Raw genomic sequence first — 17,089 nt, forward strand, 5'->3', positions numbered from 1 at the left:
ACCTTTTTCAATTCATCAGCTATGGGTATTTTGTGATTACTAGGAACTTTAATAAGCGTCCTTACTAGTAATATCTCATCGACTCGAGTGATATCAAAAGTATATATCTTCTGAACCTTTTATGTGGTCAGGGTGGTTGTTTTCACCTTGACCAACGCTGAATATACGAGTGACTTTTTTACCACTACCTTGACAATTGCAACCTCATAGTTAGGGTTCTGATAATATGTTTGAAATGGTCGAGTTCTTTTGCCTAACTCCTTTTTTAAGAAGCTCCACATATCTGGAAACTTTTCCAGTTAAATCATATAAGTCCACAAACTCCGTTCTGATGAATTTCTTTCAGGGTTTATATTCCAGGACGTCTTGCCCAAGTTGCAAAAATTCGGCATTAGTCGTAATGACCTTACACTGGCTTTTCGCTCTTTTAAATCATGTAATGTAACTCTTACAAGATTCCCTTAATAACTACTGGAAGCATGCAAGCTCAGCCATGGTTATCTCTCTGTCCTTATAAAAGAACTAAGCACGGAATTTTTCTTCCATATCCTACCAGTATGGATTAAATTTGACAATAAGTTGGAGTACCGCGTGAAGGCCATTGCCATTAGTGAATGACCGAATAATTACGACTTGTGATATTCATTGTTAGCCAGTTCAACACATTGCATAGTGAATCGACTTACATGTTCAATGGTCGATTGACCAAGATTATCTAAGAATAGGGCAAAATCAGGTCGATAGTTCCTCGACAATGGGTATTGTCGATCAATCCATTTGGGATGTGGCTTATGGTAAATTGGAATAATATTACTGTCAAGGACTCATCTTGCTACCTCCTAGACATTTGGATGATCTAGTTACGATACACTCGTTGAGGTTTAACCATTGGTGGTGGATCGGGACCTACTCGGTTCTGTCCCTCATAGATCAATGGAATTTTGGAAAGGTTGTCCTCCCAACATACTCTGATTCTGGGCTTCAAGGATAAAATTCCTAACTTCCCGCTTTGGTCGGCTAAACTCGGCAGGTGGAAAAGCATTATGCACATCCTGGATCGAAAAGCTAGGGGTGTTCGGCTGCAGGGGAGGTATCAATGGCGGCTAAATCATATTACCGATAGAACTTCCTTTGGCATTATATTGTGTTGTCGTATGTACTCTTTCAGTAATGACGATCATCAACCGATGCATGACTTTGGTATGGTTAGTCATCCATATGTTAACATTCTCAGTCTGAACATAAATTGCTCGGCTTGGGTGTGTACCAACTCTGCTTAAGCTCTCCCATATTCTTGAACATGTTGAATACTCAGTCACATATCCCGGAGTCCGACCGTTATCTCTTCAAGAGAAGCAGTCCGAGAGGTCGATGCCCCCTCTTGGTTAACGGGATTGAGTGTTAGACTATTGTTTAGATCCAATGATTCAGAGTTTGCTTGAATCGGCACGTCCTCGGTCAGAGGTGGTGTGGTCGGTGTTAAGGGTTTAAACCTAGAAATTCAATTGCTTCTTCTATTCATATTTATGATTGGTAGATTATCAATGTTGCACCGATAAATAAACTAGAGAAATGGTCCCACTGGGTGTGCTAGAAATATGTTGTCCCTTTTTTTAGTTTCAATTCCGGTCACGTGGATTTGTGCAGGTGTGTTAGAATTGAATATACGGCTCAATTCAAACCAAACAACAATGACCCCAAGCACCAAGATAGGCATATACATTGGAAATCGACCATATACGATCAAGATCGAATAAGATCGGTCACTTATTTAATCACTTGCACAACATTGCTTAAGATGATCAGATGATTATCAGATGGTGGGGTTCGTCCTCTGAAAATGGATTATACTTCTACCTTCCGTACAAAAGAACTTTTTCAATATATATAAAATAAAAGAAAATTCTTACAGTCAGCTGCAGAGAACAACTGCAAGACATCTTTGTAAACCGAAGAACTCAGTTTGATACTCGAACTGAATCCAGTGTATGAGCGTAAGTTTAAATTACAGCTAAAGTTAATAGCTACTTGATCACTGCTATGAATTACACTAAGGAATATAAATGGCAGATAATACTAAGGTTAATAATTATTGCTGCAGATTACACTAAGGAATGTAAACAACAGAAAATGTTATAGAGTATAAGATAATTGAAAGATATATTTAGTTTGGTTTGGTTGACATGAGACCTCATTTTATACTGAATTCTCTTATTATTTATATCTCTAAACTGATTATCGGGATGTTTTCAACATTCTTACTATTGCTATAATTTTTTTAATATTATTGTCAGTTTTAAGTTTATAACCTATCTTATAACTGTTCAAGTTTCGTATCGACTTAACCATGTTCAGCTCGGCCAACGTTACTTTTATGGATGACAATGACATTATTGGATAGATATAAGCGGTATTATTGCATTACTCTCTTTAAACATCGCTACCCATCTTAAATACATCACGCAGCTCTTGTAGAATTCTGAGTAAAGATGAACCACGCAGCTCTTTTGGAATTAGCGGTGTACCTACCGATTGGCTCTAGCAGGAACAGATAGAAATATGGTAGAACACATCGATTGAGAACCACTCATTGGACGGTGAAAATTGGAAATCATCCAATGGGACTGTTTCAACCAACAAGTGCCCACAACCACCGTGATTTTTTGGACTTGCATGCGTACAAAGCGTCATGCTCTGTCGGAATATAAAATCACTTCGCCAATTTGAAATAGTAAAAGCAGAATTAAATCAGCGTCTTTGCCTCTCCTTCCCATTCATCCATCACAGGGCAGAAAATAATGACCCTGTCTACCACCCCCCATCGCTTCCTTTTTCCCAAAACCAACCCCAACTTTCCAAAATTCAGCCCCAAAACATGCACATTACACCCCCCAAAATGCACATTCCTGACCATCAAATCTCTCCAGAAAAGCCATGAACAGAAACCAGAGAAAAACCCCAGATGTGAAAACATTCTCAGCACAGCTGCAAGCCTATATCCGTTGTATGTGACTGCTGGAGGAGTGGTTGCATGTGTAAAACCATCAGCTTTTTCATGGTTTGTAGAAAGAGGGCCTGCTTCTTATAGCCTCTCTCTCGGTTTTATCATGCTGGTCATGGGATTGAGTCTTGAGCTTAAAAACCTCATCAGCCTCGTTTTGCAGAGGCCTCTCTCTGTAAGTTCTCCAAAAAAATAAAAATAAATAAATAAAACAAAAAAAAAAACAAATAAATAAAATAAACAACTTGATTGCTTTTGGGTTGATATTTGGTGATGTGGGTATTGCATATTTGGTTGTTTTTTGTTTGAATTTTGAGGTTTGGAAGACTACCCATGATATGGATTTCCACAGAATTGTCAGGCTTTTACATCATTTAAGTGGGTTTTCAACTCTGAGAAGCGGGCTGTTTGCTTTTCCAATCCAGACCAGTGATTGTTTGTGTCTCCGCTTGGATTGATCGTGCCTGAAAATTCTCGTCAATGGGATGATTGCAGCCTTTCAATTTGTGGCCTGTGAATAGATGGTTGAGAAATGATATTTGGCAATGGGCCACAGTTAACTCAATAGTCCCAAGATTAGCGGGTAGGGACTCCCAATCTTGAGATTGGCAGGACGTCGGATTGCCGAATATGAGCCCCATATGTCAACTGTGGAAAGCCTGCCGTTTTGAATACTAATATTCTTCTCGATTTGCATTTTGATTTGAAGTTTTATGTTGTGTTTGGATGCACAAGTGAGTCAATTGCAAACATTCAGTTAAATTGCAAATTAGGAAGCAGCCCCGAAAATTGTATCATGTGTTTTGTGTGTGTGTGTGTGTGTGTGTGTGTCCAACCAGAAAATAAATTAATTGCAAGATCTAGAATGGCAAGGAAGGAAAGTTCAATTTGGTTATTTTTGCTTGATAAATGAGACCAATAATTGAAATTCAATTTGATAATGCATCCAAATAACCTTGATTAGATTTGAATGGAGTGGATTGCTGGATCAAATTTATAGTTCACTGATGTGCAAGATTCTGTAGATGTGTGGCCCGTGGGTCCATGACTGAAACATTGGTCTGATGTGTCCACCATGCAGGATTCCCAGATCAGGAGATCCTAGTCCTTCACATTTGGCCTTTGCTCTGCTGAATCTGGATCATTGCTCTCTCTCTCTCTCTCTCTCTCTCTCTCTCTCTCTTTCCCCACACACACGTGTGTGTGTGTGTGTGTGTGTGTGTTTCTGTGTACACACACACACACATACACACATCTATGATAGGCTACCACATCAAAGGACTGGGATTCCCCAATTTGGAAGATTTCAGGGGCATCTCCTAGCCATGGGGGCTGATCAGATCAACGATTTAGACCACCAAACCATATGTTCCATTGTGCAAAAACCATGTGTCAATGAGCTATTATGTTTGTTCATGAGCAAGATTGCAAGACTGTATAAGTCTTACAGCTGCAATATGAATCTACACCTGGACCTTCTTTTACCACTACTCTTTGGATAACTCTTCTTTTACCACTAACTCTTCTTCGGTGATCATTCATGTTTTCCAACTACTCTTCGGCAATCTTTCGTATTTTCCGACTACTCTATCTGGCAATCTGTCATGCTTTCATCTGTGAAAGTGCCTCTCTTGGAAGAGCTTCATTCGGTGGTCGATGCTACGGAAGGCACACTTCGAGTCAGAAGATGATAGACCAAACGATTCCCAATCGAGGCGGTTTATGGCTTATTGGAAAGTTTATCAAATTAACCTTTCAACAAGCCCAAGATCACTTAGATCCGAAGTGCAAGGAGGGAGATCAGATCCCTTTACTGAAGTTGTGTAGTGTTGACTGTGCAAGCAACATAAGTTATTCCATTAGAGACTTAGGGCTTATTTTTTAAAGGTCAAACAATCTCTAAATAAGATTATTCCAATCCTATTTGAAAGTTCGTCGAATGATCTTTCCAACAAGCTCGAGATCAGATTTGTAAGGGAGTAATGAGCGTTTTGGTGGGATTGTGCGGTTCTGGGACAACCGCAATCGTGGCTTTGTGTAGACCGTGATCGTGGCTTTTCAGCATTGCGCAATCCCATGAAAATGCTCATAACTCCCTCGTAATAGGTCGGGTCAGGGCGATCTTGGGCTTGTTGGAAAGATAATTCAACGGTCTTTCAACTAGGACTAGAATCATCTCATTTAGAGATTGTTTAACCTTTCAAAAGTGTGCTCACAGTCCTTGAAACTCACATTGCTTGCACAGTCAACACGGCATGACTTGGGTAAACGGACCAAATCTCCCTCGTTACACCTCAGATCTGAGTGATCTTGGGCTTGTTGGAAGGATAATTCAATAAGCTTTCTAACGAGCTATAAGATACCTCGATTGGAAACCATTTGATCTGTCATCATTTGGCTCGAAAGTCATGGAGAAGTGAGTTACGCCATTAGGGACTTTGGACACACTTTTAAAAGGTCAAAAGCTTTTCAAATGAGATGATTCTAGTCATATTTGAAAATTCGTCGAATTATCTTTCCAATGGGCCCAAGATCACCTTGATCTAAACTATGATGAGGGAGTTATGAGCGTTTTCAAGATATCGCGCGATGCTGGAAAAACTGCAATTTTTTTTTTTTTTTCTAGCACACGCAATCTTAAAAAAATTCTCATACTCCATCATTACAGGTCAGATTGGGGTGATCTTGGGCTTGTTGGAAAGATAATTCAACGAGTTTTCAACAAGGACTAGAATAATCTCATTTAGAGACCGTTTGACCTTTCAAAAGTGGGCATGTAGTTCCTAATGGCATAACTCACATTGCTTTCACGATTAGCACCACGTGACTTGGGTAAACGGACTGGATCTCTCTCGTTACACTTCAGATGTGAATGATCTTGGGTTTGTTGGAAAGGTAATTCGATAAGCTTTCTAATAAGCTATAAAATGCCTTGATTGGGAATCATTTGGTCTGTCATCATCTAACTCGAAAGTCAAGGAGAAGTTAGTTACACCATCAGAGACTTTGGGCCCACTTTTGAAAGGTTAAAAGGTCTTTAAATGAGATGATTTCAATTCTACTTGAAAGTTCATCAAATTATCTTTCCAACAAGCCCAAGATAGTCTCGATCTAACCTGTAATCAGGAGTTATAAGCTTTTTTGTGGGATCGCACAATGCTGGAAAATATTTCAAGGGCCTTATAGAGTAAATAGGCATTTTGGTCTTGAAAAAATATAATCCCGTCAATCTTGCATATGAAGGTGTAGAAAAGTAAGTTTTAATAGGAGAGGTGATTTTAGGGCTCCCACAATACCTTGGGTGTATTTAGGCAAACACTCTTTTCTAGAAAATAAATATATCATATTAAGCCTGGTTTGGCAAGCGGTTAAAAATGAATTCATCTCATTTTAGTTAACAATAATGATGTATTAGAGATAATTATGTATCTAATTATTGTTAGCATGAAATCATTATGTATTAGAGATCAAGATCTCTAATATGTCATAACTATTAACTAAAATGAGATTAACTCATTTTTAGGCGTCTACCAAACAGGGTGTAAGTGTGATGGCCAATTGATCTTTTAATGGACACCATACAATGCAATTGTTTTTTAATAGATATTTGCAAGTTCACTGTCGTGTAGCGACATCTCCGCAGTGAATTATTCAAAGAATTTAGATGTATAGATACATTCTTTGGATTTCTTTTTTCTTTTTTCTTTTTCTATTTTAGAAAAATGCACAATGTTTCCCTGATGTCGTCTCTGGTTCATTGCAATGAACTCATGTTGGTTCACTGCAATTTGCCACATACATGTTGTTCTATGATTGTTGTGGTTGGGCCCTATTGTGAATTGCCCATAGTTGAAAAACTACAAGGACTCCATATCCTATATATCCAATCTCTTTAAATGGATGATGAAAATTAAAGGGTTCATGCATCAGATTTAGTGGGGCATGTCCAAATCGGGGATGGTCTTTACTCTTCGATTGGTGTGCTCTTATTGGTTATTTGTTTTGTTTCTATCAGCTATGGAATATACTGTAGCTTCTACTTCCTAAATTATTTGAATTTTCTTGGGCAACATTTTGTATATTCTTTCGATGTCTTGCGCAGATACCGTTTGGGTGTGCTGCTCAGTATACGATCATGCCAGCTTTAGGAGCGATTATTAGCAAATTATTCGGTCTCTCACCCTCTCTTTCAGTTGGTTTGATTTTGCTTGCTTGCTGCCCTGTAGGTACTGCATCTACTGTGGTAAGATCCACGATCTTTTGTACTTATAAATTCCTTAATTAGTTTGGCAATATGATTGGTCGAATGATCAGCACTTTAAACTGAGCTAAAAACAAGCTGACACACACACACACGCGCACATACCTGATTTTGCAAAAGTCAACATATTCCGTGAACCAAGGGACCTATTGCTTGACTAGTTAAAATTTGGATTGGACCCTCATTACATTATAGTACAGTTGTCAATGGGCGGGTCCAGGCTGCTCAAAGTCAAGATTTAGATATGGCTCGGTCCAGCTAGTTCAAAATCTAGGCCAAAACCAACCCAAGCCTGGTCAATTGAGAAGTCTACATAATAGGCAGGACAGAGATTATGTAGAGAGAAATCTTTAGGGCTGTCAATGGGTACCTGATGGACCCAGCCTGATTCTAATGGGTCCGGGTCCAGGTCCAATTTTTGGACCCATAAAATAATCAGGTGGTTCTTGTCTCAGCTTTTGGGACCTGGTTAAATATGGGTCTATTCAGGTTGAGTCCAGTTAGTTCTAATGGCAATATATATAGTTTATTCTGTCAATGGAATAAGGTTTCCCAAGCCATAGGCATGTAAGAGAGCCATTTACATACCATGCATGTGTGAAAGTGGTACATGCGTGTGATCTAAAGCCATTCATCAAGTGGCCCAATCATATACAGGATCTTATTTGACCCAAACCAACTGGAAACCTAGATCTAAAGACCCGATGGGTACCTAGATCCGTTCAAATCCAGGTATTCAAGAATGAGAACTGGACCTGAAGGACCCAGATCTGACAGGACCCGAACCCGGTTAGCCTAGTACGGTTACTGTAGGACCCAACCTGTTGACAAAATCCTTTGTAGAGCCATTAGCATCACATTTGTTTTGTTATTCTGACCATTGTCACTTCTTTGCATGCATATTAGTTGTACAAATTTGGAATGTTTAAATTCGAATAATCACATTTTCACAAGAGTGGTCACAATTACTTTTCAGAAAGCTGAATTCTCTCCACCCCATGTTCAAAAGTAGTTTCCACATTTGCTAGCCAGTAGGGATTTTTAAGTTTGATTATCTTTTTGAAATGAACCCTAGCTTTGGTCCTTTTAAAATTGGGGATCCATATTGTTTGTGAACTTCAATTTCTTTAGGGCCCGTTTGGGAGCTTGGATAGTATTTGGGTGGAAAATACTTTCCAAGAAAATGACATTTTCACCTTATTGGGAGTTCAGTTTTTGGTGGAAAACATTTTCCAAGTATGTGTTTTCATAGAATGTACTTCGAGAATGTGTTTTCTCCAAAAATTGTTCCCAGCCATTCCTCTGTTTTTTCGTTCTCTCCAAATAGGCTCTTGGAAAATAACTTCCAAAGAAACTGTCAGTTTCTTTCCTTTTATTTTCCAAGCTCCCAAACAGGCCCTTAATGTTCTTTTGATTTTCATGGAACCCCCATCGCCATGAACATGTAAGCATATCTTCTTCTGTTGATATGGTCTGGAGCTGGGGCGGGTGTCAACTGAGCAGGTCTGGCCTGTCACTGGTCAGCATTATGCCTAGACTAACCCTGTCAGGTAGGGCTGGCTCTAAAAGTTTGGGACCAATCAGTAATCTTGCCAGGCTTGCGTCAAGCCTGATAGGCAAATCGGGTTTTATGGGGTCAGGACAGACCTGGCTCATGGATTCCAATGATGACATATATTACCCATATATTGTAAATTGCATGTGTTAATATACAAGTAGAAATTTTTAAACGGGCCAAGCTTGGGACTAAAAGGCTCGATCTGTTTCATCTCTAGGTTTCTATTTTGGGGGCGAGCTCGGGCTGACCTTGAATTGGCTCTCTGACATCCCTTATCTAATTGAGCCTGGATTTTTTTTGTTTTTGTTTTTGTTTTTTGCTTTTTTGCACTAGATAACCTTATAGACCAAAGACGGTTTACGTGACCACAGAAAATGAATTTAAAGTCATAAAGAAAGGGAAAAAAAATAAAGTGGTCTTGCTAATGCTCGCAATCTTGCATTATCAATATATTTCCCATTCTTTTATCTGTTTCTGTGAAATAGTGTTACAGGTGACCTTAATTGCTCAAGGGGATGTGCCGCTCTCCATTGTAGTGACTGTGTGCACCACACTAGGTGCAGTAATTCTCACTCCTCTCTTGACTAAAACCCTCGCTGGAGCTTATGTACCTATCAATGCTGTCAGCCTTTCCATCAGTACTCTACAGGTGAAATCCGATTTTTTTTTTTTAAAATACCATTTCTTCAATTACATGTTATCCTATTCTCAATAGATAGACCCCAAAATAGCATATCCAAATGATAACAATTGAATCCACAGTTGCAAAACTCACACCTTGCCTACTCTGATTTTTCTAGTATGCAAATCCCAAAGATAGTCCAAGTACTTGTAGGCCCCCATCTGCGGATACACAATGTCCCAATAACTCCCTGTCAGATGATCCTGGCTTTATGATGTACATAGATGACTATCAATGGTCCACATTTAACCACCGTCCAACCAGTGACAGGATCATTCGGTTGGGAGACTTATATATTATCCACCTCGGTGCCTCTAGTCACCTAAATACGATCTCTGCTATCAGTTTACTGAGCCAAGTAAATGCTCGATCGAGCTTTGTGTATGTCTCCTCTTTTGAGGCCATCTTTAGTTCTTCCTTCTTTTTTCTTTTTTTTCTAGGGAAAACTCTTAAATGCATCTGTTGCAGGTGGTTGTTGCCCCAATTCTGCTGGGTTCATACATGCAGAGCACGTTTCCAAATGTTGTCAAAATGATTACACCTTTTGCTCCACTTCTTGCTGTCTTAACATCATCATTGCTCACAAGCAGGTTTGACATTGTCATGAATAGGTTTGCCTTTCTGCTTATATAATTTCCTAGCACTGCTGTGGCTATTTGCTAGAGTAGGATTCAGAATGCTACTCTTACAATTGTGCAAAATCCAAGTTATTCATCAGATTATCCCACCATGTATGTGCCATGCCCCAACAATCACTCTAGTCAGATCATCAGGTCAGCCTCACGGAGAACAAATATAGACCATTTTGCAAATCTAACTGTCCATCTTTTCATATATCTGTGGCCCACCTAACAATCTGATGGTTCTGATTTGCACACCAAGGCACATGCAAAACAGGCCCACTAGATGAATGGTTTATATCTTGCTCAAACAAGTAGTATTAGAAGTCCTACCATGGTATTGAAAATGGCCGTTATGTAATGGTAACGGTGGGACCTGTTATGTGATATGGGGATGTAACGCTCGTTCTGACCAAAAAAAAAAGGGCCCTTTCTGGGCCTGTAACCAAGGTATTCCATAACGGTAACAGCCACCACCTTTACCGTTATGATCGGGCCATAATGGCTGTTGCGATCTTTTTTTTCTTCTGGAAAAAAAATTGTATCAGCTCCATAACAGACCGTTACGAGTAATTTTTCCTGCAACAGCCATTATGACCCTGTAATGGGTAACGGTTGCCCCCACTACAGTTGCACAATGGCCATTACTGCACACCATGCCTGTAACGGCCTTTACAGGCTTGTACTTGGCCGGTACATTTTCTTTAAAAAAAATTGACCATTACAGGGCCGCAACGACCATTATAGCATGTATTGTAATGGCCACAAGGCTGGCTATTGCAACCACTGTTACCAGACGATACATTTTCTTCCATTAGACAAATTGGCCATTACAGGCCATAATGGTGTTACGGCTCGTATCGCAATGGCCATAAGGCTTGCTGTTACAGCCACTGTTACGATTATTGAATAACTTCAGTCCACGAATAACCATCTCTCTCTCTCTCTCTCTCTCTCTCTCTCTCTCTCTCTCTCTCTCTATATATATATATATCCCTCTCTATTTCTCTCTCTCACTATCGAGTTTTTGTCCTCTCAGTGTATTCTCGGAAAATGTTGTTTGCCTAAAATCATCAATGCTTGGTGCAACACTGGGGTCTGGTGGAGGGCCACTAGTTTTAGTCCGACAAATCTTCACTGGAGAATTGGGGGGTATACTATTGTCCGTTATGTTATTGCATTTTGCAGGCTTCATTCTTGGGTATGATCTTCCTAACTTCTTCATAAATGGTTTTGACCCTTTATTGCTTGCTTTATACTATATATGCGGTTTTAAATAAACATTTCATTGTTCGTTATGATGCACGCGATTAGAACATATCTAAAGTATTGATTACAGATGGGACACATTCTTAATTTCCAGCAAAGGATGATGATGATAAGCTTGACTTTGCAAGGTGTTCTGTATCTATTACCATACGGCCGTAAAGGCCGTTGTGTATAGGTAACGGCTGTAACCATTATGCAGTACGGGGGTTAAACGGGGTAGTTGGTTTTTTTGGTACTATATTGGCCATACGAGGAATAACAACCGTTACCCCCAAAACGGTCACTTTTTTCAATTTAAATTCAAATTTCTACTTTTCTCATTCCAAAAACTTTCCTAAATTAATCTACAGTAAATTTCAACCACTCTTACTGTAGTTCTTAGAATTAAAACCCTAAACCCTTAAATGCGCAGGTGAAAACATGGGCAAACCAGACACAAAACCCTAAACCCTAAACCCTAATAAACTCTAAAAACCCTAGAAATATATGTACTAAAGGAAGAGATAAAGAAAAGATAATGTTGATGTAGCTGTGTTACCATGGCTGCATTACTTTAGACGTGTTACTGTAGCTTCCTACTACGGCTATAATGCATGACGGACACATGAGAGAGATGGGAGTTGATGCGGTCGTAAATATACTGTGCGAGGAAAGGGAGTGACAAAAACAATATCTGTAATTAAAAGAAAACGGGGAATATTGTAGGGAGATAATTTGCTAATACGAAGTCTGAACTTAAAACGTATTTTACTTCTTATAAGCATATTACAAAATACACTAACGGAAAGACTAACTGCTACTACTACAAACTCACGCAATTAAACTACTTATCAACTCACTACAACACTTGAACTCTTTCAAGTTCTTCACTCTTTGAATGCTCTCTGCTTTACAACTGAAGGGATGCATGCTATTTATAGGCAACAGCGGACGTCAACTGAAATTTAAAACCAATACATTGTAACGATAATTGGTGCGTTGCAGGAGGGCGTGGGACACGCGTCTTCTGCCTGACTGCTTTTGCCGGGGATAATGAGGAATACGTGGGACACATATGTCCTATGGTACAGTGACTTGGAACAGGTGTTGACGGACGCATCGTTGTGGCCTGGGAGAGGTTGCTGTGAGTGGACACATATGCTGCTGCGGGAGGACACCTACACCTAAGCTGTCTGGATAGAGATGGGTGTGAGAGAGGAAGACGATGGTGACATCTAGCGAAAGTGACTTCTAGGATAATAACATCTGGCGATGATGACATCTAAGGATAGTGTCATTTGGGAAGAGATTTGCTTTGAACTTCTTTATCTCTTCACTGTTTTGGGTTTCGAAGCTTAGTCACTGGAACTGTCACTATCATCATCAGAAAGTGGGGCTAGTAGTATGTCCATGTTGCACTCAATGTAGGTGACGAAGTGTGAGAGACAGAGATCGCCATTAATGGCTGCAATGGGATGTTGCCATATGGAAGAAGGAATGTCTGCAACTTAGACATTGTTGAGTTCACGCATTTGGCGCTTGAATAGATGAAAGATACCTGTGTAAATGTTCGAGGTCAGCCAAATTGAACGTTCTCCAACCCCGTATGGTACAACGATTAGGGGCATAGGTGAGATAGTAGTTATCACCATTTTCCATGGGGAAGAAAGTTCTGGGACTGCGAAAATTGATTTCTAGATACTCAACATGGTGCTTGGCAAGTAGGGAATGCCAAACAAGGAGAGGATGGAACCTCTCAAGGAACTTCATTAGATTTTTGTTGCATTGAGTGAGGGCATTTGTGCCGGTGTCGCGTTCATCCTGGATGCGGCAAAAGTATGCAACAAGCTTTGCAAGTTCGAACACAAACATAACTATCCAGGTTTTAGTGAGATAGTACAGGAAGCAAAGAGCTTCATTGGGATAGTAATAAAGGTCTTTGAAATACATGGGAGTGAGAAATGGGTAATGAGGATTAGGGATGTGGAGGAAGACGGGAGCATTTCTAAACAGATGTATGTCGAGAAAGGTTCTCAGGTTGTGAGAGGGCCTATTGGCGAAATACATGTTGGAAATGATGGACTTGATTTCTGGAGGGAGGTTTGTAATTCTTTCGAGGGGAAAGATGTTAGGAATGGAGAGCGCATGGATGGCTGGTTGGGAAATGGCTTTTGGAGGGAGTTGAGGAGGAAGGCGAGACAAGAAGTCTGCAAGAATGTTGTCCTTTCCTTTGATTTTGTTGATGGTGAAACTCCATTGGGAAAACCAATTGTGCCATCGTAACAACTAAAGTTGAGAGATCATCTTCTGCTTGAACTCAACCATGTGCGGGAATGCGGGCATGTCCATCTCTAGCAAAAAATGGTGACCAATTAGATGGAACTGGAACTTCGAAATGCCATATTTGACTGCCAGAATTTCTTTGTAGGTAGAGTGGTAGTGTTGTTCGGAAGGCTTGAACTGACCACTGCGATACCCGCAAATTTGCCTAGTTCATGTGGGGGAATGTCGTCGAGGGTGAAGTGCTTCTTGTTGTCATTCTCAGGAATTACCATTCTTGGAATATTCTGTGGAGGTTTGTCTTCATCAATATCACTGGCTGCCTCGTCTATCTGAGGTTGAGGAGCCTGGGACTGCGGTGTAGACATGACACCTTGTGTCTGTTGCATCAACAGATTAGGGATGTCGAGATTGACATCGTCAGAATTGACGGAATTGTCTGACGCAACTGGTGAAGAGGGAAACAATGCAAGGGCCTTAAGAAAGGAGGCTATCAGATTTAATGGGTCAGGGGAGAGATACTCTGATGACGGGAGTGAAGAGGCCATTAAGTCATAGGTAAATGGGTGATCATCATCAAGGTGTTGCTTGCCTTTAGATAAAGAAGGAATGGAAGGCTGTGAAGCTGGCTGAGGTTTTGATGGAGTAGGCCGAAAAGATTGTGATGTGGGTATGGTGGATGAGGGAAGGTGAGGCTGAGACTGTTGGTGGACAGGAGTAGGTATATGGGTAGGTATAGTGGGTGTTGTGGCCCAAGAGACAGTTGGAGGTGGCGAAGGGATCCATGGTAACAGTAGAGGAGTAGGAGGAGGCAGACGCGGTGGCGTCTGGATAGAGTAGAGTTGATCCTTCAAGAACTTTCATTCCTTTTTCTTTTGCAAGAGGAGATTTGAATCTCGAACTTTAGTCGCAATCTCATACAGTTCCTTTTCAACTGCTGCAATGCTGGCTTCAAGGAGAGGAATGACTAGACTTTGCTTTTGGACGGAGGCAGCAAGCTGTTGTTGAGTGTGCAAAATCTTTTGGAGCGCTCGATTTTGCTGGGTAGCATTCTCTGCTTGCCAATTTAAAGCTGCTTCAGCTGCAGAAACACGTTTGGGAGTGCCATCGAAATGTAGACCAGGAGGGTCTTTGATCTTCCAAACGTAATGAGTTCGTTCTGCTGGGTGGTCAAAGTCATCAGTTGCAGGAAAGCTTGGATCATCTATTGGTTCATATGCACACACCATGGGTGGAAGAGAGACTGGATGAGGCTTTTGAGGAATGGATTGGGAACACTTGAGATGGGCTAAGGCTTTTTGGTAGTATAGCATAAGAGGTGGCTTTGGCAGTGTGCGTTTTGGCTTTGGTGGTGAAGGCTTATAAGGTGGAGGAGTGCACAATGGCTTCCTTTTGGGATAGAGGACGTAATAGTCGAACTTTCTAGAGGATTCTCTAAGGAGTCCAACTTCTGGATCTTCTGCTTCATATCTGCATTGAAGCTGTGCTTGGAAGGACTTGGATTTTTTGGGTTTGTCCTCATACTCATTATCAAGACAATCATCACATGAGCATGCATCCCAACTGATGTGTAAGTTATTGCGGCGACGCTAAGCAGTATAACGGGAACCAAACGGATCTGGCCCAATAGGAGTGGGCTCAGCAACATACTTGCCATCGATCATCTAACCAGAGACCGAAGAGGTGGTCGTGAAGCAATTAATCTCAGGGAGAGGCGTGGAGAAGACTGGCGTGGCCTGAGAGCTAGTCTCAAACCTGGTCTCCAAGGACTTGTCTTTTTTGCGCACGAAAGTGGCAGCGTCATTGGAAATGACTTGGGAGGCCTCGACTTGGCATTCATAATTGGTGACCCAGTAAGAAGGAAGAATCTCCTTCAGCTGTTCTTGTGTAAGTTGTTGCGGGACATACGTACACGTGGGGGTCTTGTTCTGGTTAACAGAGATCAACAGGGCATCTTGACGTGATGCAAGCCCTGGAAGCTGCAAGTCGATGGAATGATTCTGCACCCGGAAGGCTACCTAGTAGTGAAGGGTAGCTGTCATAGCACCCTCTTGGAAGTCAGCACCAGAGGGTTGAACTTGGGCTTGGAGAGCTGTGAAGAGGTGCGGATCACTGAACGGGATATTGAAATTGGGATACGGGGTGACAAATACCGTATCCTGGTTTAGTGTGGTTTGGATAGTGCCGATAACTGCATGATGGTACTGCTTGAATCTAGTATCCAGCAAAGAGAGTTTGCAGGCTTGGGGAAGACCTTTCTTCCCATGGAAAGTAATCGCAGGACGGACAACACTAAAATGCAAATGAGTGAATCCTTGCGTCCTCCATTCAGGAAGATTTTCTTTCGGCAATCGAAGAGAAATTCTTCAAGCTAGTTGGCTCGGATGGGAGCCTGGTCAAACTTTGAAGACAAAGCATACTCCTTGATGGAGTTTGGCTGTTTTTAGACAAGCTGTTTGAATTTGGCTGAAATGGAACCACGGTTTTTCTGGAAGAACTGATAAGGATTTGAGACTGGAGTTTATGTAGCAGGGACCTTAATATTTACATATTCTACCTCATATAAAAAATCATATTTATTATGACTACATGATGCAAGGAGAAGAGACTTAGTAGAAGAAGAAGAAGACGAAAACGAGGAACGAGCCGTAGACATGATGGAAGAGAGAGAGCAAGATGTATGGTCAGGATAAGGCAACCCTAGGAGACCCGATGATACTCGGTGTGTCGCTTAGTTTGATACAATTCTTATTCCTTCTATCAAGAACATATTGGCTAAAAGGGGGGTGACCTCAACGCCTACCACAGGCTAAATGGTCGAAACTCACCAACGTTTCCTTGATATCCAGAAAGGAATTTTATAACCTGCTTTTTCAATAGTTACTGTCAAACCAAGTTTTCTGATACAGAAGATTGCACGAAGCGTAACTGTAGAGCATACTAATCACGGTGACTGTAGCTATCTACTAATAAAAGGAGATGGACTATGTTAACACCGAAAGTCACAAGGTTTACCTGAAGGTAGTCCTGTCCATCGCATACATGATACATCCCACAAAGGGAACTTAGAAAGACATGGTCATGGCTCTAATGCTAGATAAAAACCGTGGTTCCATTTCAGCCAAATTTAAACAGCTTGTCCAAAAACAGTCAAACTCCATTAAGGAGTATGCTTTGTCTTCAAAGTTTGACCAGGTTCCCATCCGAGCCAACCAGCTTGGAAGAATTTGTGTCTCTTCAGTTGCTGAAAGAAAATCTTCCTGAATGGAGGACGCAAGGATTCACTCATTTGCATTTTGGTGCTGTCCGCCCTGCGATCACTTTCCATGGCAGGAAAGGTCTTTCCCAAGCTTGCAAACTCTCTTTGTTGGATACTAGATTCAAGCAGTACCAACATGCAGTTATCGGCACTATCCAGACCACACTGAATCAGGGTACG

General features: G+C 41.0%; 1 protein-coding gene across 3 annotated transcripts in view; it reads left to right on the top strand.

The window, feature by feature from the left end:
* The first annotated feature begins 2,675 nt into the window (after nt 1-2,675).
* The window catches only part of LOC131237488 (sodium/pyruvate cotransporter BASS2, chloroplastic-like), a 41,525-nt gene continuing 27,111 nt past the window's right edge, over nt 2,676-17,089 (top strand). The window contains exons 1-5 of one of the 3 annotated variants that reach the window (XM_058235280.1): nt 2,683-3,176; nt 7,104-7,244; nt 9,314-9,469; nt 9,971-10,092; nt 11,162-11,323. In XM_058235280.1, the coding sequence (XP_058091263.1) occupies nt 2,799-3,176; nt 7,104-7,244; nt 9,314-9,469; nt 9,971-10,092; nt 11,162-11,323 (959 nt within the window). In that variant the 5' untranslated portion in view covers nt 2,683-2,798. Of the gene's footprint in view, nt 3,177-7,103; nt 7,245-9,313; nt 9,470-9,970; nt 10,093-11,161; nt 11,324-17,089 lie in introns of all 3 variants that reach the window. The other 2 variants (XM_058235282.1, XM_058235281.1) reach the window with 2 other exon arrangements.

Source organism: Magnolia sinica, chromosome 2, assembly GCF_029962835.1.
Source record: "Magnolia sinica isolate HGM2019 chromosome 2, MsV1, whole genome shotgun sequence".
NCBI lineage: Eukaryota > Viridiplantae > Streptophyta > Magnoliopsida > Magnoliales > Magnoliaceae > Magnolia > Magnolia sinica.